The following is a 20,962-nucleotide window of genomic DNA, read 5'->3' on the forward strand; positions in this document are numbered from 1 at the left end:
TTTTTTTGAGAGAGAAAAGGGACTACTTCATGGGCACGATTGTATTCCATCACGGAAAAACTAATATTTGAGGTTGATATTTATGTTGTTTGCTGGGCAACAATAGCGCCATAATGCTAGCATTGATTTGGTTGACATGGCAACTGATGAGATAACTACATTATTACGTGAATAAGCAAAATAATTAACGATCGAGTTTTCCTCTATGTTATTTTTCTCTCTCCTCATTTGGTTAGCTTTGACTTGTTGTGTTTTAAATTTTTATGTAATGAAGCATTTCTTGTATGTGTTTTCGAAATTTATTGATTTTTCAACCGTCTGTTTTTCTAGATTGAGATAATGAACTAAAACAGGACAATATTGCCACGATGTGTTCGAAATATGTTTTGGTACATGGTATCATTTTCTTGTTGGTTATTGACAAAACCTTTTCAAATCAGGTATGCTAGTTTTGTTTATTTAGTTTATCTTTTCCTGTCCATGACTTGAAATGAGTCAACTCTTAAGTGTTTTGAAAGATGACATATAGCTCCCCTCTATATGGTTTGATAAAGATACTATTTTTTTCACAACTTTCAAATAATAAGTTGAGTGATTTTATTTTAAAGCTGAAGATTGAAGATTCTTTTATACGCTCTGGTCCCACACTCTTTTTTTGCTGAATTTTACAAATCTCCTCAAACCTTCTTAATGATGGTTTAACTTTTCAAATCTAGGTATATGCTGGTATATGAAGCTTTATTAATTTTAGAAGAGTTTATAGCTTTTTTATGACACCAAAATAATTTTCTAATTCTAAAAATTGAAATTTCCAACTTTTTCAGCAAAATAACAGCCTAGACAAAAGTCAATGGTATAATTTGTATAATTTGTATACTTTCAAAAACTGATTACAATTTAACACTGAAGATTGTAGAGAGCATGTTCCCACCCTTAAATATGCATGGAATCTTTCATATGTACACCCTTGTCTCACAGCCCCGGCCGAACTTTTTCCTCGGTGGGGATAAAGATTCCTATTGAAATCCAAATGGGAAGAGCAATTCTATTGTTCCATGGTTTAAAAACCCAGTGGGGATGGTTTTGGAGTGCAATTTCCAAACATTAAATTTCGTGTGAGGACGAAATCAAAGTCAATTTCCCAGCGGGGCTGAAATTCCAGGGTATTTTCCTCTTCAGGGACAAAACTTTTGCCAAATTTTCCAGTTGGGCTAGGGTCCCAGCGGGTCTGTGACACAGGGGTGTATAAGTATACCCAAATCTCGTACTCAGAGCCACTTGCATCATACTTTAACTTGAGTGATGGTGGATGTGATACAACCGTGAGCGCTACACGCTTTTTTTTATAAGAATGGTGTTTCTCCAATTCATCTTGAATATTCTTAACTTTTTGGGAAAAATCAGCCTGAAATATTCTTACAGTATTCTTAGGTTTGGATCCAAACCCAGCCAAAGTCTGGTATGTTATACATACCTCAAGCAAAAATTAGGTTCAGTTGCCAAATTCCATGATGGTGGTATTCTTAGCATATTCTTATTTTTTGGCCAATTTCATCATGAATATTCTTATAAAATATTTTCTTATATAAAAAGCGTGTATAGAAAAGCGAACTAAGGCAGTGGGTTCGAGTTTGAAGTATACCCCTATCTCACTTAATACTGGTAGTAAAATAAATTTCCCAACGGAAAATGGAAAAGTGTGCATGGTAAAATCTTCAAGTTTTTTCCAAAATATTCCGTTGTTTCAATCAGATTGAATATACAATTTAGCTAAAGATTGGCCCTTCTTAATACACTTTTTTTATAATTTTTATAAGAACATCCAAAATTTTTGAAGTATTCGGATGTTCTTAACTTTTTGAGATTTAAGCCTAAAAATGCAGGTTTTTTTTTATAAGAACAATTTATATAAGAACATAAGGCTTCGAGGCCCAAAAATTTAAGAACATTCTAAGAACAATCTAAGGCTTTGGAGACTTAAAAACATGCAATTTCTTAAGAAATTACATCAAAATGCTCAAAAAATGCTGAAAATAAGAACATTTTAAGAACATTTTTAGGCTTCAAATCCAAAAAACTAAGAACATCCGAAGGCTTCGAAAATTTTTGACGTTCTTATAAAAAAAAACGTGTACGAGATTTTTTTTGTGTAATTTCCTATGAAATTCGGTGTTCAAGAGTCCATAAAGCCTTCAAATGTTTATAACATTTTGGCCATCGAAGCCTTATGATATTAAAATATGTAAAAACTACTTTACAGAAACAAAATTAGTGTGCTTGCTGTAAAGAAGGAAATTGTTTCGTGGAGCTGCCCGTAATTGATATTTTCACGCTGTGTCGTGATTTTAGACAGAAACGTGCTAAAAATACTCGCACTAGAATAACACTGATAAGCGATCAGTACTCAATTAAAGAATTACAACCATGGCAATACAAGCACAAAACTCATTTCTAGACCTCCTGTTCAACTCTCATTAACGTTTCTATTTATTGGGGAGGTAATAAAACCTTTTATACAATGGTCAAATAACCCATGATCTGATTAAATTGTCACGAGCTTTTTCGTGCACTTTGCCTTCAATTAGACTGTAAGCCTCTTTTTCTAATTACAATAAACCGCTACCATTTTAACCTCTTTTTCGACTCAAACTCGTTAATTGAAGTAGCTTACTTTCAATGAAAACAGAAAAATAGGAAAATATAAATGTTAAAACGCAAAAATACCAGTAGACTGAAGTTACCATGCCAAAAACTTCGGGGGGGGGGTACTTAGGCAAATGGAGGGTACGGTATGTGCCGCCCTTAAGGGTACCAATCCACTAAGGGTCGGAGAAATAGGAAAACTTCAACTTTAGATAGAAATTTGGTCAAAGTTGGTCAAATTTGTCTCATTAACGGTTGTAAAATTCACAAAATTTTCCTTTGTTTTCTCCTTTTTAGTAAATGTCCAAGGGTCGAAAGGCGGTGGCACCCCCCCCCCCCCGGCGTTAGCTCACAGCCCTAGTACCCCCCGCAAAAACTATGAAATAAAGACCAACCAATCACTCCGAAAGGAGCTTTGACTTCCACTAGTGTTCTTAGTTTAGTGTGCATCTCTCCCACCTATATGGTTGAAGAATTAAATCCAAGATTAATATAACAGATAATATCAGAAAGCAGCCATGGGCATCACTTTTTCGGTGGAACCTGCCCCTCCCCCCTGCACACAATGCCACATAACATTTTCAACAGCTATCTTCTGCAGTGAGCTCTACCCAATCTTTTTTCGCTGACAGTTTTTTGTTTCTTCCATAGGACAATCAATATGGTGGGGTACTTAAGGATCAAAGATCAGGTATTTATATTAACACGAGAACTTTTTATTAAATCACATCCAAAATTTTTGAAGCCTTTGAATGCTCTTAAATTTTTGAGTTTGAAGCCTAAAAATGTTCTTAAAATGCTCTTAATTTCAACATTTTGTGAGTGTTCTCGTGCGATTTCCTAAAAAAATGGATGTTTTAGAGTCCGTAAAGCCTTTAAATGTTCTTAACTTGTTCTTAATATTTCTGTTATCGAAGCATCATGTTCTTATAAAAGACGTGTAAGATTTGTTCGACCCTTATATTTTTGTTCTTATCGACCTTATCAGTCCATTTATGGTAAAATGAAGAAAGGGAATAAAATTTTTGGTTTCGGTTTTAATATTTTCCGGTTTTCCGATTTAAAGGAGGTAAGGGGATAGCGTGGCTGTCTTTAAAGATGTTCTTATTGTTTCAAAATGTATTATAATCCTTTCTTGATTTAGAAATATGCACAGAGAAGGGTTTCAGTCACGCATTGAAAGAAAATAGTACGTATCTCTATAAGTTATAATTGCAATCTTTATCAACAAACTTTCTACTTAGAATTTTGCTATTGCTGTCTCCTGCTATTTTAATTTCCATTAGCGAATTCTTTGTGGATATAACCTTTTTCACGCCTTAAAACTATTTAAAATCAAAGAATCTAATTCTCGCTTGATTTCAAAACCCAGAAAATTTCCTTTGACACCCTTGAGAAACAGTGTAAACTGACCCTTGCTGACTCCCTTGGAACTAGGTACGTAAAATAAAAATGACTACCATTTTACTAATAATTTTTATTTTATCAAAAGTTTTCCTATCTACATCTCGTAATTTTCCTATCTACATCTCGTAATCTTTCTATCTACATCTCGTATTTTTTAGAAGCGAAAATTGATCTACGCGATATCCACAGACGTTGCAATGTGACCAAATATGATGAATGTCGAATGACATCACCAACACTCAATCAGAACGTTTATATCGTGATGTTGGAAGACTTGGAGCTGAGGAAATATTTCATGAGGGTCGTGATTGAGGATGTTATCCACACAGAAATGAATGAAACTGGTGAGAGCGACAATATCCTTAATGCATTTTTGTCGAGGGGGTCAAACAAAAACAGGCCCGGCGGAAGCGGGGAGACCGGAAAGAATTCAGCCTCCCCACTTTTAAGCAAATGAGATTTCTTTCTCAAGTTCCTAGTGAATTTTATCTCATTTTGAGCCTTCAACCTCCCCACTTTTACGGTTGTTTCGCCGGGCCTGAAGAAAGTACTTATTTGGACTGTAAACTGTAACTTGGTGATTTTTCAGGAAACAAGCCTTGCAAAAGCATTCACTTAGCCTTTATACAGCAATCACATCACCATGAAATTAGTTCTGGATTTTTTTGTTGGAAATACTCTAAACAACCTTCAAAATAATTTCCTTACAGCATGTTGGGGAATTGCATTTGAAGCGACGACATCACATTCAAAAGACGTCGTTTATTACAACAAAGCGAAAGTCGTTTCCAATCCTCTTAACTTTCTGAATGTAAGTTACATTTCTAGAACGAGAAATCTGTTTTAACCAATTAGATTTAATACCTACGATATAGCACCCTTCACACAACAGGGGTAGGGAGTACCCCTCCGAAAAAATATGTAAAAAGGCCTGAGGGATGTATTCAGATAATTGCAACTTAACGGATTCAAGCTGCGCAAAGTGTTCATTATTCGAGTATTGAAAACAGTAACAATGATGGTTCTGATTTTTCAGCATTCTAAATTTTTTATTTTGTATTATTGGTTTCCCCAATAATAGTAATATCCTACTCCAAGAATCCTCTCCATGCGAGTTGTTTTTTCTTGATCTGTCTCTTTCAAAACATGTTATTTTCCATTTCCAGACTCATTTTGACATCTATTACATGATGGGGTTTACCTATGACATCAAAATACTTTTATTGCCCAATGGGAATTTCTTCAATTTTACTTGGAAAGCACCAGGTATGTTTCATTTCGTTTTTTTTAACACGTTGTCTAGTTGCTAAGGAACGTCCTTTACTTTGCACTGCATTTTCGAGGCCACCATATCAAAGATTTTCATTTTCAAAGGTGTTTTTTTTCAAACGAACCAGTTCTTAGAATTTGTAGCGATTTTAGTTAAAAGGTAGAGTTTTCAATCTTCGAGAAAACCAAGTGCTCAATGAATGGAGCTTGAACCGTCTCTGCCTATTCTTTGTAATATGAAGAGTAGATTGAAGTATAAGTGCGATAATGCAGGAAGTGAAAGTCATGTTTTCTACTCCTTTGCGGTAGATAATACCTTATCGGGGAAAAAAATGTCGGAGTTTTATTTAGTCGGGGTTTTCTTAGCCTATACTAGACGTCACCCGCGAAACGAGATGAAAAATCCCGGCTTTTAGTGAGATGCTCGCTAGGGTTTTCTTTCGTCGGGGAAAAATTTCGTCACCTAGACGCATTTTCGTCACTTTTTCCCGACCAACATTTCAAATTCGTCACTTTTCCCCGACAAAAAATTTCAAATTCGTCACTTTTCCCCGACAAAAATTTCAAATCCGACACTTTCACCCAAGTGAAAGTCCTTTCACTAGAATGTCCAAAAGAAATGGTTTCCTTCATTAGCTCGAAAGCGGATCTGGGACTAAAGCACTAATTTGGGTAAATAAAGGTGTAAAAAATTAGATTTGAATTTTGGTTGCGGTATAAAATTTCGGGTAAATGTTTTGGTCGGGGATAAAAAAATCGGGTACAAGTTTTGGTCGGGTGATAAAATGTCGGGTAAATATTTCGTCGGGGAAAAATTTCGTCACCCTGTCAAAATTTTCGTCACTTTCCCCCGACAGTTTTTTCCCCGATAAGGTATGTTGCCCTCCACCGGCTGTTGTTGAAGCTAACGTTTTTGACCGTGTTAATTTTTCAGGGCGCTGTGAAATTTTAATACTGGATGAAATTCATGACAGTAAGTTGACTATACTTTCTTATTCAAAGAATTCTTTCTTTCTTTTTACATTGCTTGAGTCAATTGAAACAAGAAACATTTATTAACAGTACCATGGTGGCATGGGCCCAAGGGGAGGCTAGCTCCCCGCCATTTCAAAGGGGCGCCAAATAGGAAAATCGTAATAATTTCGTAAACCCAGCTTAGGCAGTGCTCATTGAACCGTAAGAAGGGTACTCATTTATTATGAAAATGATATATACCTTATACAAGCATCTTGCATTGTATTCGGTAAAATATTGATTCCTTTTCTGCTCTTTTCACTCGCAATTTAATTATAGGGATTATAGGAAAGCCCAGAAAATTTTTCCTACCATACCACTGACTATTAATGTTCTGTTTCGATGTCCTTATCTAGAACTGAAGAAAATGAATGAATACCGAAAATGTCTCGATCATCTTGGTGAGTATACTTTTATACCAATATACATACCAATATACATACGTTTTCACTTTATGACGAGTCTGATGAGACTATTTAAACTTGTCTTCGTCTTTCGAACTTCGAACTGATAATTTCTTATGACGCTTAGTTCAGTGAATGCAATATTTTCTTTTCGATTTAGTGAGTTTGGTTGGTTTTTTCAAAGATTGTAGATCTCTTTTTTCAGAACTGAAGCTTCAAAGATATCTTTTCTTCAACATTTTGAAAATCAAACCTCATTTTTACGTGGTGGACTTTCCACCCTTATTCTTTAGCAACTTTAAGTCATTTGAACTCGGTGAAAGTCACAAAGAACAACCTTATAGATTGACCACACGGCATGTGTGGTCGTGGGAATTTCCAAAAACGTTTTACTATTTTGGAGAACTTTTTAAAGTCCATATTTTAATGAGATAAATTTTCGCGGGGGATTAACTTTTGCGGCTGTTGCGGAATTGGGCGTCATCCACGAAATTAAGCCCCAATGAAAATTTGATAAGGCCTTGTGAAATATCTTTTTTTTAAACTGAAAAACGTCAAAGAAACTAATTTTTAAATATTTACTGATATCTTATCGGGGAAAAAAATGTCGGGGAAAGTAACGAAAATGCTAGGTGACGAAATCTTTCCACCACGAAAAAAAACCCGACTAAATAAAACGACATTTTTTCTCCCATAAGGTATCAGAGAAACACTAATAATGCGTATTTCAACAACCAATACGCATGTTTGGTTGCAAAAGGCACAAAATCATGAAAATGTTGTCTCCCAATAGTGCCATCCGCGAAATTTAATCCCCGTGAAAATTTATCCCATTAAAGCGTGATTGTGGTAATGTTCAATCATTTTTCTTTGTTATAGACGTTCAAGTCAACCTTGATTTTGCCAAGAACGTATGTCAAACACATGAAAAGAAAGATGATTTTTACAATTTGTTAAAAGATCGAGTACACGTGGTCAACTGTACACCAACAGTATTGGACATTCATCCACCATCTCCCATACCTCTAACGAAACCTGATCGAAAATCATACATGCTGACCGTCAGTTTATCAATAGTTGCGTCAGTCATTTTGCTCCTCTTGATTCTTCTCGTCGTTTTTGCCAAGACAAAGAAATTGTGGTCGCTTCATAGGCTATTCATGTTTGGCTTTGGATCGAAATCATCGCAAGAGCCTTTGATTGGACTTGATAAAGGTAAGATCTGTCAGTTCTATCTTATCCTGTTTCACTTGATGTTTCGTTTCACCTCTGTACATTCCTAGGTTGTTAGTCAGCCAAGTTCCAAAAACACATTCATTCCAGCCTATTTTACTTGGTAAATTTGGCCATTTATTTACACACTAGCAACATAACTCTAGTTGAATTCTGGTGAAAAATTTTTCCACTGTAATTTGCTTCTGTAGGACCACATTGGCCCTTCTCAAAACATTCTCTATGGTTATATGCAACCGGGAATAAAATTTATCAAAGCTCTACAGTGCGTTTGGGACTGAATTTAAGCTAATTAAACATACTTTCATTTACAGAAAGTCTGACAGCTATGATTATACAAAAAGCTGGATGCGAAATTCTCGAGAAATTTACCCAAGAATTCGCCTCTTTTCTTCAATCATATGGCATCAAAGTAAAGATGACGTCATCAAATGACCACGTGATTGATGCAGAAGGAGGTATTGCGTCATACTTGCAAAACAACATCAAATCTTGTGACGTCGTTTTCATCATGATTACAAACGATGAAGGTATAGGAGATAATGTGATACACTTGTTTTGTTTTTGAATTGAAGAACTTTCAGATTTGTGTGCCAAATACCCTTCCGCGTGACAAGAACAATTACATTGTATTGCTGGAAAGGATTAGTTGCATATCTCTTTCAACTATCGAAAACATTGAATTCAAAGCTTTGTTGAAATTTGTGATATATTTTTATCATCTGATGTAAAATGTAAAAAACCTATATACAAATGATGTTGGACATGAAATCTAACGATTTTAATTCTTTTTCTTTACTTTTTGCAGGAGGTAACAAGACGAAACATAAAACCTACGAATTCGCCATCAAAATGATGGAAGGTTTTGTTCTCCACGATTGTGCGCAAACTCCCTACGTTCCCATCTACCTGACACCCTACGACCAAGCCGTCAAACATTTCCCGCCATTTTTGAAAGCATCAACTGGATATGGTTACCAGCTCCCTGAGAACATCTCCCGTATGATGAAGAAATTATTCAAAATGGTAGACAAAAGTAAAGACAGACGTATTAAAGACAATGAATTCATGAAACGGTTAAAAGAGTTTTCGAAAGGATTTCTGACCGCTTCCCATACTGGTTGTAATAAAGAATATTGTAATAAGGTAAGCTTAATCTACCAAATCGTGTTATCATAACTTTAAGTCTTTTTTTTTTTTGGAAAGGGGGGATTTTTTCAGCTTTTTTGGTGTGTTTTCTCTAAGCAAATGGTAATATCTTTCCATGTTTACTTTTAAGGGTGAGCAATGCACTATATCTGACAACCTTTCATCAATATGGGCATCCACAGTTTATTCAAAATGGCCTTCACAAGATTCTATAGACGAACCAAAGTCAAAGAGACTTGATCTTGGTGAGATATACGAACTTGAACAGTCTGCATCGTTAGATTCTATAGGACACGAGAAAAAACAATTATGTATAGACTTTATTCAAAGAGATTCTTTAAAGGACTCGATCAAATCTACAGGAGAAAGTTGTTCCCAAGAGCGAGATACTTTTTCGGATAATTTCAGTACTGAACTTAAAAACAATCGGAAAAACGATGATCTTAACCCGGAACCAGAAACCAGAATTTCTATTAACGATGGTGAAAATACGAAGCGTGCCAGCGTTGAAACGACATCATTTGACGACGATAATGTTGATTCACAAAGTCATTTGTTGGCTTGACATGAGAATTGTTTAGATATTTGAGGTAACTTGAAAGATGGTTGCACAAGTTTTGACAGACCTTTTCAAAAAATCACGTCAGCGAGCAATGCTTCTACCTCGTTTTCAGACTATTTCTATGGTGATTGATCATCGAGTTCAAAGCCCGAAGGGCTAGAGTAGAATCTCCAACCTTTCGCAGGAAAGAAAAAGTGAAGCCACTTATTTCCCATCCAGAACGCACCTAGAGAACGCGGCGCAATCATGACGACGGATTGTATCTATTGGTTCCTTTGTTTTTGAGAATTGCATTTTTTTAATCTAGCGATAGACTTTACTTTCAATCCGGTGTTGGTGTAAAAACCGCGTGCCGGCGATCTGGATGGGAAATAAGTGGCTTCATTTCCCATGCAGGAGCCTCGAGTCTAGCCCTTCAGGCTTGGAAGTCAATGTGATTGATTCCTAGTCTACACAATAGACAGCTCCAGGCTTTTAGGCCTTTACTCTTACCCTTACGAAGAGGAGGAGTTTTACGCTCGGAGCGAAGGCAGATTATATGACGTAGCCTAATTGATTCCCAGAGGAAACTTCTAATGGGCAGATGTTTAGTCTATTTATAAGAGTAGCACTTGCTGACTCACGGGATTTCATCACCTTAGCAATGGTTTCAAATTGTGGCGTTTTGAAGATTTGTCTATGTCGCGAGAAAGTTATGTCCAATTTTTATTTAAAAAAATAAAATTTCTAGTATCAACTCGTAATAACTTAACTTATGTTGATGTTCTTCGAACGTTTTGTTTGATCTGTATAAGCTGAGGAAAGAAAAAGGCGAAAGAACTGCTATAGGTTGACTAACCTCAAATAATTTCAGATTGTCATAAAAAAGAAATCTAACTGAACCAGTTGTTTGTTGAAATGGAGATGATGGAGATAGCATTTGTATTACCGTTCACAGTTGTTTGTATATACGCAAGGGATTTATCGCCGTGTAAATAATTTAAATGTATTTTAAATGTTGTTTTCATAAATATATAATTTTTATTTCTAAGTAATCAATCATCATCAATTCATCTTCCGGGATAAAATGAATCAGCCAGAAAAAGTCCCGGTGAGGAAAAACACTTCAAAATTTCATCCTGGTTGAGAAACTTTACGACAAATACCCAATAGACCTAACAATCCCAATATTCTTTTTCTGGTGAAAAGTGAGATTATTAACGAAGGAAGTTACCTGAAAATAATTTCAAGGAAAAAGACTTGTCAATGAAAGAGGAGAAAAGGTTTCACTTGGAAGGAATGATGTAGATTTTGGAAAAGGTTTATCTTCTTACTATCAAAAAAACATAAGATTTACAATTTATAAATTCTATTTTGAAAGGGTATATAAAATTCTGAACGATTTTTTACAAGGCAAAAATTATAATAATTAACAAATTACAGCTTTTGTGTATTTAGAAGTTACTCTCTAGAATGGCAAGGGTCTGATGGAAAATGAGGCACACCCAGTATCTACCAAACTTTTACAACTGTCCTATGATGCATTCTGTTAGAGCATCAACGATCTGGTGAAAGTCTTTTTGACATCGGGAAGAAACAATAGGTACTGAATCCCCTGAATGAGAGTGAATCGAAACGAATATTTATTCGTAAAATAATCAAAACATAAAACACATTTTCTTTGAACGATATTTCGATCTTTAGGTCTTTATCAAATGAAGTGAAAACTTGAGATCTGTAAAGATCGAAGTATCGTTCAAAGAAAATGTGTTTTGATCCACACAATCTTGGCTCATTATGTTTGATTCATTCTTAAAATATTTATCCTTCAAGTAGGAGACTACTACCGTATCATGGAAAAAGAGGATAAGTTTAAGTTAAAATTTGGCATCATCAATTTGATCAAAATTTGAAATTAGTTCTGGCTATTTTTCTATGCTCCTCCCTCACTCAAAACATTTCAAAGTTTTTGCCATCTTAATTCAGTGCAGTGTGGTACATGAAGCAAAATGCTAAATAAATTAAACTTAGAAAAATAATATAACATCTATATAAATTGCAACATAAAATTTAATTTAACTCTACACGAAAATAGTCATTGAGTTCATTTTGTTAGAGCTTCACAACGGGCCCCTATCCAATGACATTAATCAATGTAACATTTCATATCGGGACTACCTCACCTGAACAATGATAACAAAAAAGAAGAAAACAAGTCAAAACAAAATCAATAACAGTCGTCCGTTTAAATCTTTGATGGCGTTGTCGTAGAGTTTGTCGGTGGTAGAATAGTCGTCCCGTTTTTAACTGGTGTAGAAGCAGTCGTTTTAAAAGTTGTTTGAATTGTCGTCTTAATGGTCGTCATTATTTTTGTCGTTATCGTTGTTGTGGTTGTTGTCGGTGGAGAAGTCGTCTTACCGCCTCCGCCACTTGATGATGAATTAGAAGGTGAGAAGACGCCCACTTCATAGAGAATGACGAGTGTGATGATAGCGAGGATGACAAAGAGAACACAGGACAGGATCAAGCACATCTTTTTGTTTTGCCACCACATCTTCCGCCGAACTTTCTTTGCTGAACGAGCGAACGACTCCGACTGAAGAAAGACAGAAAGAAACTCGTAAATGATATTTCCCTATACTGCTCAGAGTGCACTCCATTTCACTCATTTCTACCCACCTGTTGTTCGCAGTAAGTAGTGCGGGGCTAAAATAACAGTGTAGAAAATTCCATTTCGTCTTAACCATTTTTGAAAAACTTAAAAGAATAAGGTAGGGGAAAAAGTTGTGGTTGATTAATACAAGCAGTAACACAAGCAGTCCGAGGTATTGATTTGACACAAACGAGTTATCCATTTCGTAAGTAACAATCAGGAGAGGAAAGAAATATTGTCCAGAGCCGCCGGTGAAATTAAGAAGAGACGTACCGATTTCGATAGATCTTCTGTCTTGTCAACCAACACATCTAGCTTTTCACCACGTTCAAGAAGTTTCCCTGAAATCGCAAAAAAGAAAAGAATTCTAGTTGAATACCATGGACAATCTGTTTTTTCTTAGACTTTTAAGTGGAAAAAACACACAGTGAAATTGTTAAGTTGCACGGACACTTTACCGGTAAATCTGGGTGAAATTTTACTGAAGTTTTGGCTTTTTAAATACCTTTAGTGGATTATGGCCGAGTTTTGAAATTTTGGCAGGGATTTAATTTGGCGATTTTTGACGAATTCGCCAAATTTAATTCCCGGTAAAATCTATCCACTTAATTAAGTGGCTGTAGCTGCTGCAATAGAACAGCTCTGTGTAATAATTTTTTTTCAGTAAGCAATATTTTAAGAGCATCAGAAAAAGAGAAAACCAGCGGAGAGGTTCTCTTCAAAATAGACAAAGATCTACTAAAATCCAAGAAATGAACCTCGAAAGTTAGCCGAAAATCAGAGGGTTAACCTTCCAAAAAATCGACTACCTCGATAAAAGGGGGCAAAATGTTTTCTGGAATAGCCCGAATATTTCCGGCCTTCCCTTATCTCAAGTGAACGCACCAGTTTTCGAGGTTTCCATTTAAACTATATCAAAAGATAAGGACCTGTGTTACGAAAGAAATCGCAGTAGGGTATTAAAGAGCCTTAAATAAAACCATGTCTGTTATCAGTTATATTAAGTTCAAAATAAACGTAATTTCTTGTTGGGAGTTTTTTTACTCCTAGGTGGATTATTTTATTGCAACTCATTCCAATAGAAAACAAACAGGAATACTTGAACATAGGAAGAAAAAATTTCTTCCTCTTCATTCTTCTTCACTTTCATTTCAACAGAGGTGGTCTTCAAGGCGCATCATTGAGTGTAACTGACTTTAGACCTTTAAAAGGCCAATTGTTTTATTTTTAGAATTTGAAGCAACCAAGGTTCTAAGCTAAGCGTTATTTTAGAAATAAATTTACATTGGGCTCTTCCAGAAAAAATGCGTTCATTGGGTGTGGAGGATATCTTATTTTTTCAATGAATTACCTCTCAGGACATTTTAATTTTTTACCCCTTGAACACCAAAATTTACCCCTGGACATCGCAGATTTACCCCCTGGACAATGCAATTTTTAAGACTTTTTTTTGGGACCCCTGGACAATTCATCCTCCATCCCCTATGAACGGATTTTTTTCTGGAAGAGCCCAATGGCTTGGCCTCAAACAAACTTGTAAAGATTTTGCCACAGGTTGGAGGTTATAATATCTAGCTTGACACGAGAAAATTCGAAGCATTTTTAAGACTTTCCAAAGTAAAGGGTACAAGGTTTTAGCTCTGATAACTGAAAGATTCAAAAAGCAGTATTTTGAAATAGGGATATGCTTTGACTGTTTAATTAGTTTCAATTGAGCACCATTAAAAGACATCTGGTAAGAGAGGGAGGCAGGTTTATCTCGCATGTATTGATCTTTCAAATCTCTTCTTTCGCACGCTTTAAACGTGCAGTAGAGTCCAAACCCTTTTTTTTTGTGATCGAAAAATTACCAGATAAGGTTTGGGAGGGGGGGTTGAATTGAAAGAAGTTTATTCGCCTGCATTAAGGAAAGGATACAAAAACATAGAACATGGGAATAAAGTAAAGAAAACTAGCCGGTACCCTGTAAAAGAAATTACATTTGGTAATCAAAAATGTAATGAGAAGGTCTGAGTTCAAATAGTGAAGAAAATAAGCTCTGAGTTGAATTAAATCTTTCAATATCTTCTGCATCATAATTAAATAATTAAAATATTTTTTAAATTTTTACCCCCTGGCTTCAATGAGGATTATCATTTTAAAAGTTTTTATTGTATTTGCTCTGGTCCGTGAAATACATGGCTACCTAGTCTACACAATAGACAGATCCAGGCTTTTAGGCCGTACTCTTGAAGAGTAGGAGTTTTACGCTCGAAACGAAGGAAGATATGACGTAGCCTAATGGCTACCCTGCTTTTTAGACCAAGCCAAGAGTTTCAGGTTTCTATTTGTACTAGTAATCGTATGGTTTGGAGTGCAATTAACGATTAATCACGAGTAACAAAGGAGAAAATAGTAATTACGGTATTTTCTCCTTTGTTACGAGTGATTAATCGTTAATTACACGACAAAACATACGATTCCGAGGTAATCGTCAGTAAATAATCATTAGTAAATCATAGTTTTGAAAAAGAATCTTTTTCTAACTTTTATATTTTTGTAAACATTCGAAAAACCTCCTTCTTTTCTTTTGTTTAAAAAGAAAACATTGCAGTGTAATTTTTCTTTATTTTCAATTAAAAGAAGCTATTGTAACGTAAAATTTCTTTGTTCTTTTTTATATTGAAGATTAAACTCAGGCAACTTTTTTCTAAAGCCTTTGTTAGAATAGAATAGCTATTTATAAGAACAAAGGAAATTTTCGGTTTTTGCTCACTTTGGGCAATTTCATCCAAAAAGAACCACTAGATCAAAAGTTAAGGGGTGGTACAGGAAAAGCCCCCCCCCCTAGGTTTGGACCGCCCCTAAATGATATAAAGTGTCTTAGTTTTGCTAGTATACCATTTGCTCTACTTAACTTAGATGCCAGTAGTTCAAAATAGTAATTCCACGAAAGAAAATCACCGAGAAGAACTCCCAAATATTTAACATGGGAAGAGAAAGTCAGGCCATGATAATCGATTTTTAAAAAGTTTAAAAGCATGTGTAATATTCCTACTTAACAATAAGTAGGAATTACGGAACAATACTTCAGTTTTAGTTGCATTTAGTAGCTGGCAACCATGTCGAGAGGTTAATTAACGAATTTACATTAGTGTCCAGCATTAATTAATGGGGGATGGGGTTAAACATATATCTTCACTCTTACAATTAAGAAGTGGTAGGCCATGTTCACCATAATTTTTTTTCACTCTGTGAAAACAACCTTCTCAGTTCTCATGTGAAGCCATAGCGACCCTTTCAATTAAATTCTTGATAAAGAGAGTTCGGCCACCCAGCAGATTTATGTAATGTGGAATCGACAAAAATTCGGAAGGCAAACGGTTTGATTGTCATAAAGCCGAGCTTATTAGTGCAGAATTATGGTAATCCCCTAAGGGACAATAAGAGTAATTAAGCCGTATAATTACAACTTAATTGGCAGTTGAAACATCTTGTAGTGAGGAACAGTTAACAATCTGAGCACTGGAACATTAAAAAGTTAGAGTCCACAAAGGTAGGTGTAACTATTATAAAAATAATATTTTACAACATTGACATTCGCCCTTTTCTGAAACTGGCTGAAACGATAATCAGTACACCTACTTTCTGATTTAAACTAAAAATACAAGCTCTGTGGTGAAGGTTTCTAAAACAGTTGGAATTGTGACCATAAGGCGTCGATGATGGCTTTCAGTGGCTGTTGAAAAAGTATACAAGTTGAGTTTTCGAATGTTTCAGCTTTTATTCGTCTTGCAAACAATTTGATAGTTTTAATTTCTTTAACTATAGTTAACTTAAATTTTAGTAAAATTGTTAGTTTATTTTGGAGGTGATTACTCTCCTAGCAAACCACTGGGAGCTAGTCTTCCAAATTGTCTAGTTTCAATTTCGAATGAGCTCGTACACAGAGATATTCCCAACTTGAGAGATACAATAATCTAATATGATTTCTTTCTCTGTTTACAAAGAGAATAACAACCGACTTATTGATTATAATATAGATCTGATTAGTTTCAAATACAATTGAAATGGATAGTTTTTAATGTCAGAACAGAATTCCATTCAAACTACAGTGATTATAATGACACAAGTTATTTTTTTTCCTTACAGAATATATGGCTAACAGAATAAGAAGAAAATAAGAAGAAAACCAAGTAAATGAATTCAACAACAAGAACGCCAACTTATGGCGAACAAACACCAAGATGGGATATTCTTTTGGCGTCACAGTGCGCCATTATGGTCATGCATATAATTCTCCAGCTAGTCATTTACCGTGCCAAACTCCAAGACAATCAATATCATTTAATCAAATTGTTATCACTATTTGATGCTATATTCACTGTCAAAGTAGTGGTATTCGCCTCCCTGATGATCATGGATGTGGAGAACGTATTAGTGTTCAAATTATTATCAGCAGGTGGGATGCTTACACACACTATGTCCCTATACGTCACTAATTTGGTGGTTATAGACCGTTACCTAGCCGTCGTCTATTGTTTGTCATACTACAGACTTGTAACGCGCAACAAAATTCATTTGGTCTTATTCACATTTGGTGTAATCACGGCTAGTGGGTTTTGTTGTATCCAATTCTTCAGTGATGCGACAGTGAACAAATTGAATCATTCAAGCTATGATCTTATTATTACTAGTAATATCATACGTATCGCTACGTGTATTAACATTTTCATTTTGGGAAAAATCACTTTAAAAGAGCGTAACAAAAGTGAAAATGCACTCCGAGAGTCCATGAAGTCAAACGGAATCGAAGCAGAAAAACTTTATTTTTGGAAAGGGTTGAAGAGAAGCATAAAAGATGTTTTACACTTGAATTTTTGGACTTGTGTCTGTTTATCACCCATATGTATAGTATCTTCCCTAATACCACTCAAAGTAGGCGATCAAGAAGAGTTATTCAGCAAAATAAACATTTATTTGAATGCCGTTCATACAATATCAAACCCAATCATCTACATGTTCAGTTTCACCAAAATTCGTAAATCCTTATTCAAAAGAAACAATAGCGTCAGCCCAACAGAAATGTCAATTCGAAATTCTATGGTTTACTCTTGAGTTCGAAAGAAGATGAAGCATCAACACCTTGGTGACCTCCAAAGTCAGAATCACAAATCATCAAAAACAAAAGAGTATTAGTATAACTATTTTCTGGAACTTTGAGCCTTTCAACGTACATGTGTCACCATTTCCGCAAATTTTACTCATTAATGACCTTCTCTTATTCGGAAATACTTATTCAAATTCATATGTACGTATTAAAATATATTATTATATATCTGTAGGCAAAAACAGCCATTGAATAATTCCTGATATACCATGGCTATTATACCACGGTAGAATTTTGTTTTCAAATTTTGAGTTTTTTGTTGCTTTGGTTGTTATCAAAGAAATTCATTAAAATAAATTTATTGTCAATTTCATAAACAAATTTTATGACTTAAAGTAATTAAGGAAATCATTAAGAAAGAAAAACATTCGAACGTTCGATTATAGGAGTGTTTTAAGTGAAACGTTTAGCTATTGACATAATTAATGTTTTATTTTTGCCTCTAGGTATATAATAAAACATATATTCAATAGGTTTTCGTTGGTTATTGGATTTATTCACCCTCGGTGATGTATATTCAACTCGGCTTCGCCTCGTTGAATATTACATCACCTCGGGTGAATTAATCTCAATAACCAACTTTTACCCATTGAATATCTGCTTATTATATCACAATCATAGCTGAAAAAGTTTTCACCTTTGAAAATAGAAATCATCAAGAAGCTTTTAAATACAAGTACCAATTTATCTTTAACGTATCGAATCTATGACATGCTATTTTCACAGCCAATCGTGTGGCTACAGATTACCAAATTGATTAGGAAGTAAAAAAGGATTTTGGCGAAGGTGATAAGGCTCTAAGGCAATATATTTTAGCTACAAATACCAACTCTTTAGAAGGAGACACACAAAAGGATAAACATCTCTATTCTCTCACTTACCAATGTTTTCTGTCATGACCGATTTGACTGTATCCACATCTTTTTGTAGGTTCTTTACTTTGCTGTTTGTTTCCACGTCACCTTTGTTGAAACGTCTCTATAATATATTCAATTGTTTTAGGATGGATAAGAAGTTTGACTCATGAAATGATTATTGAAATTATCCACAGGTGTGATTAGTGCTGCAATTGGGATATCGAATTAAATATAGCGCTTTCTTTATTTTTCTTAATGATTAGTTTTACTTTTAATCCAGCCTTTGTCTAAATACCACAAGAGTCATACATTTAGATGGGAAAGTGGGAATAATTTTTGATTCAAGAGATTCTTCTCTAGCCTTTTGATTTTGAACTCGAATGGTGCGACCGTTCGAATGCTCATTTTCATGGAAATACGTCATGGATAGCCGTATTTAACAGTATAACAGTATTTAAAGATTTTACTACTACTACACTCTTTTTATATATATAAGCATAACGTTTAAACGCATATACTTAGGCTCAAATTCGGTAAAAAATAAGCATAATGCTAAGTATATCTCCAAGCTGAAATGTAAAAAAATTTGTGCTTCTTTTCTAAAACGACGCTAACTGACCTTTCTAGGGTTACTTTCATTAAAGCTGTTTGAGCTTTCTTAGACCAAAGATTTTCGCCTGCTGCTCCAAATTACAAAGATACCCGGGGGGGGGGGCAGTCAGGCAAATTGACCGACGGGAATGTGCAGCGGTTAAAGGTATGTTTTCAAAATAGCAGAAATGCACTGTAAGGGTGGACTTTTGATAAATGCACTGTAAGGGTGGAAATTATTCGAGATTGAGCCCCGACCTTATTTTCCCGTATGCTTATAAAAAAATGAGTGTATTTGAAAGAGCACGAAAATGTATAGGAACAAATAGTAGCCTCTACTTTAACAGGAGTTTTTTATTTCATGCAAAGAGAAATTTGGAAACAGTATTACCATTTGCTGCATAAGTACTGGACTAAAATCATGTTTTAATTCGTATGCATTACAATGGAAAGCACGTTCACGTAGTGTACCACCCATGAACTTGTTCTTGATCTGTATGTAAAAAGATAATGAGAATAAATATTTTTTTAAAAAGATATTTCGACCTCTTACTTAGAAAGATAATGAGATAATTTAAATCAACATTCACCTCTTTTTTCGTTTTTTTTTCGGATTTCTTAAATTATCAGAATCAAAAAAATATATCTTGGCTAAATTTTCTACATACTTTAAATTGCCTTTTTGAGGTTAGAAAGTTTGGAACCCTGATAATTTGGCCCGCATTTGATAATTTTTCCTTTAAATTAACTTTATTTGGCACCTGAGAATGTTCAATAACTCTATTTCAAAATGAGTGAATCTAGTAAGTATTCAGTGAGCAAAACGAACTAAACACGAATTGTGCATTCAAATAATACAATACCTCTGTCAGATAACCATATGGCATTGTTTTGCCCATTGATTCATCTGCCATGCATAGAAAAACAAGTCCTTGGCTGATCATCACATGGAAGACATAGCTGAAAGAAAATTGCAATGAACGTAACACTTTGTAATGATATTTTTAAAGAACATAATTTATTTATGACAAAAAATTATCAGCATGCAAAGAGGGACGACATTTTGCTAGAGGACCCTGTCAGATAGCGTTTGAAAATTAACACTGTTAAAACCACGTCTTAAAATTTTGTGATTTTTAAAGCTTGTCAATTTTCAGGGATGAAAAAAGCCTGTTTTTCGAGAATGTAAAGAGGGGGTGACATTTTGCTAAAGGACCCTGTCAGATGCAGACAGGGATTTTTCTAATTATGCTACATTTCATTTATCCATAAAATCTTACCTTTCTGAAGTGTAAGAGCATTTCGAGTCTTGACTTGTATCTATACTTTGTAATATTTTGGTTGTTATTTGTTCAAAATTCCCATGATGTTCTGTAAAATCGACCAAAATAATTGGTCCTCTTGCTACCAAAGCATAATATATTGACATGATTGATTTTCTTCTTGGAAATTATTATTTGAAATTGTCTCTAAACTGATAAAAAGAGAATAGATCTTCTCAAATTACAAACCCCTGAAAGAAGAACCAAATTTTCAGGTTTCAATAACAATAAGCTTGAGCTGTGAGGCAGATTTCTGCCTAAAAAAAATTACAGTAGGAAATTCCAATTTAGTGCTGTCCTCACTTAATAAAATTAAAACAACTAAAGTAAAGAAAATAACGTTTTTCTAAGAGTATGACTGACGACTGTAATAAGGCGGCAATCACAAATATCTTCATTTCGCGTCCTCATTGGGTCTAAAAAGTCGGTTGGCCATAAAAATCTTTGGGTTTTCTTAAATGGTGCTAACTGAGGCGAAGAAAAATGTTCGATAGTCAGCTAGCCAAAACGACCGTGTGTTTTGCGTGGTTTCAATTTAGGACCTTTGGCTTTGAACACTGACCTTTGACACAAAATGGCACATGTGATGATATACAATTAGTTAAAATGCTGGAAATGCGCTAGAAATCGCTCACAAAATCAAAAGAATTTGATTGGCTGTGTTTTCAACGGTAGTTTTGAGCTAGAAAATTCAAACTCACAGTCCAAACTATGTTATTCATTTCCCAGC

The 20,962-nt window shown here is 34.9% G+C and overlaps 2 protein-coding genes across 2 annotated transcripts; one reads left to right on the forward strand and one right to left on the reverse strand.

The window, feature by feature from the left end:
* The first annotated feature begins 263 nt into the window (after positions 1 to 263).
* Positions 264 to 9,866, forward strand: LOC136824844 (uncharacterized). The gene is made up of 12 exons (XM_067080815.1): positions 264 to 440; positions 3,295 to 3,334; positions 3,788 to 3,832; positions 4,209 to 4,394; positions 4,761 to 4,861; positions 5,217 to 5,316; positions 6,254 to 6,292; positions 6,690 to 6,734; positions 7,617 to 7,952; positions 8,285 to 8,500; positions 8,779 to 9,116; positions 9,250 to 9,866. The coding sequence occupies exons 1-12, from the start codon at positions 369 to 371 to the stop codon at positions 9,682 to 9,684; spliced, it is 1,953 nt and encodes a 650-aa protein (XP_066936916.1). The 5' UTR covers positions 264 to 368; the 3' UTR covers positions 9,685 to 9,866.
* A 1,099-nt stretch (positions 9,867 to 10,965) lies between these two features.
* Positions 10,966 to 20,399, reverse strand: LOC136824845 (uncharacterized). The gene is made up of 6 exons (XM_067080816.1): positions 20,191 to 20,399; positions 19,774 to 19,870; positions 19,302 to 19,403; positions 18,344 to 18,440; positions 12,587 to 12,654; positions 10,966 to 12,256 (listed from the first exon to the last, which is right to left on the reverse strand). Exons 1-6 carry the CDS (start codon positions 20,337 to 20,339, stop codon positions 11,906 to 11,908), a joined length of 864 nt encoding a protein of 287 aa, XP_066936917.1. The 5' UTR covers positions 20,340 to 20,399; the 3' UTR covers positions 10,966 to 11,905.
* Between the last annotated feature and the right edge of the window lie 563 nt (positions 20,400 to 20,962).

The sequence above is a fragment of the Clytia hemisphaerica genome, unplaced genomic scaffold, assembly GCF_902728285.1.
Source record: "Clytia hemisphaerica strain Z4C2 unplaced genomic scaffold, Clytia hemisphaerica genome assembly, whole genome shotgun sequence".
NCBI classification, from domain to species: Eukaryota; Metazoa; Cnidaria; class Hydrozoa; order Leptothecata; family Clytiidae; genus Clytia; species Clytia hemisphaerica.

What these genes read in the sequence shown, in the direction of transcription:
- LOC136824845 (XM_067080816.1), bottom strand. Translation starts at nt 20,339, where the DNA reads ATGTCAATATATTATGCTTTGGTAGCAAGAGGACCAATTATTTTGGTC. An exon ending in CATATGGTTATCTGACAGAG is followed by an intron (nt 19,404 to 19,773) that starts GTATTGTATTAT and finishes TTTTACATACAG; the next exon opens with ATCAAGAACAAGTTCATGGG. An exon ending in CAGAAGATCTATCGAAATCG is followed by an intron (nt 12,257 to 12,586) that starts GTACGTCTCTTC and finishes GTCTTTCTTCAG; the next exon opens with TCGGAGTCGTTCGCTCGTTC.
- LOC136824844 (XM_067080815.1), top strand. Translation starts at nt 369, where the DNA reads ATGTGTTCGAAATATGTTTTGGTACATGGTATCATTTTCTTGTTGGTT. An exon ending in TCACGCATTGAAAGAAAATA is followed by an intron (nt 3,833 to 4,208) that starts GTACGTATCTCT and finishes CGTATTTTTTAG; the next exon opens with AAGCGAAAATTGATCTACGC. An exon ending in CACAGAAATGAATGAAACTG is followed by an intron (nt 4,395 to 4,760) that starts GTGAGAGCGACA and finishes ATTTCCTTACAG; the next exon opens with CATGTTGGGGAATTGCATTT.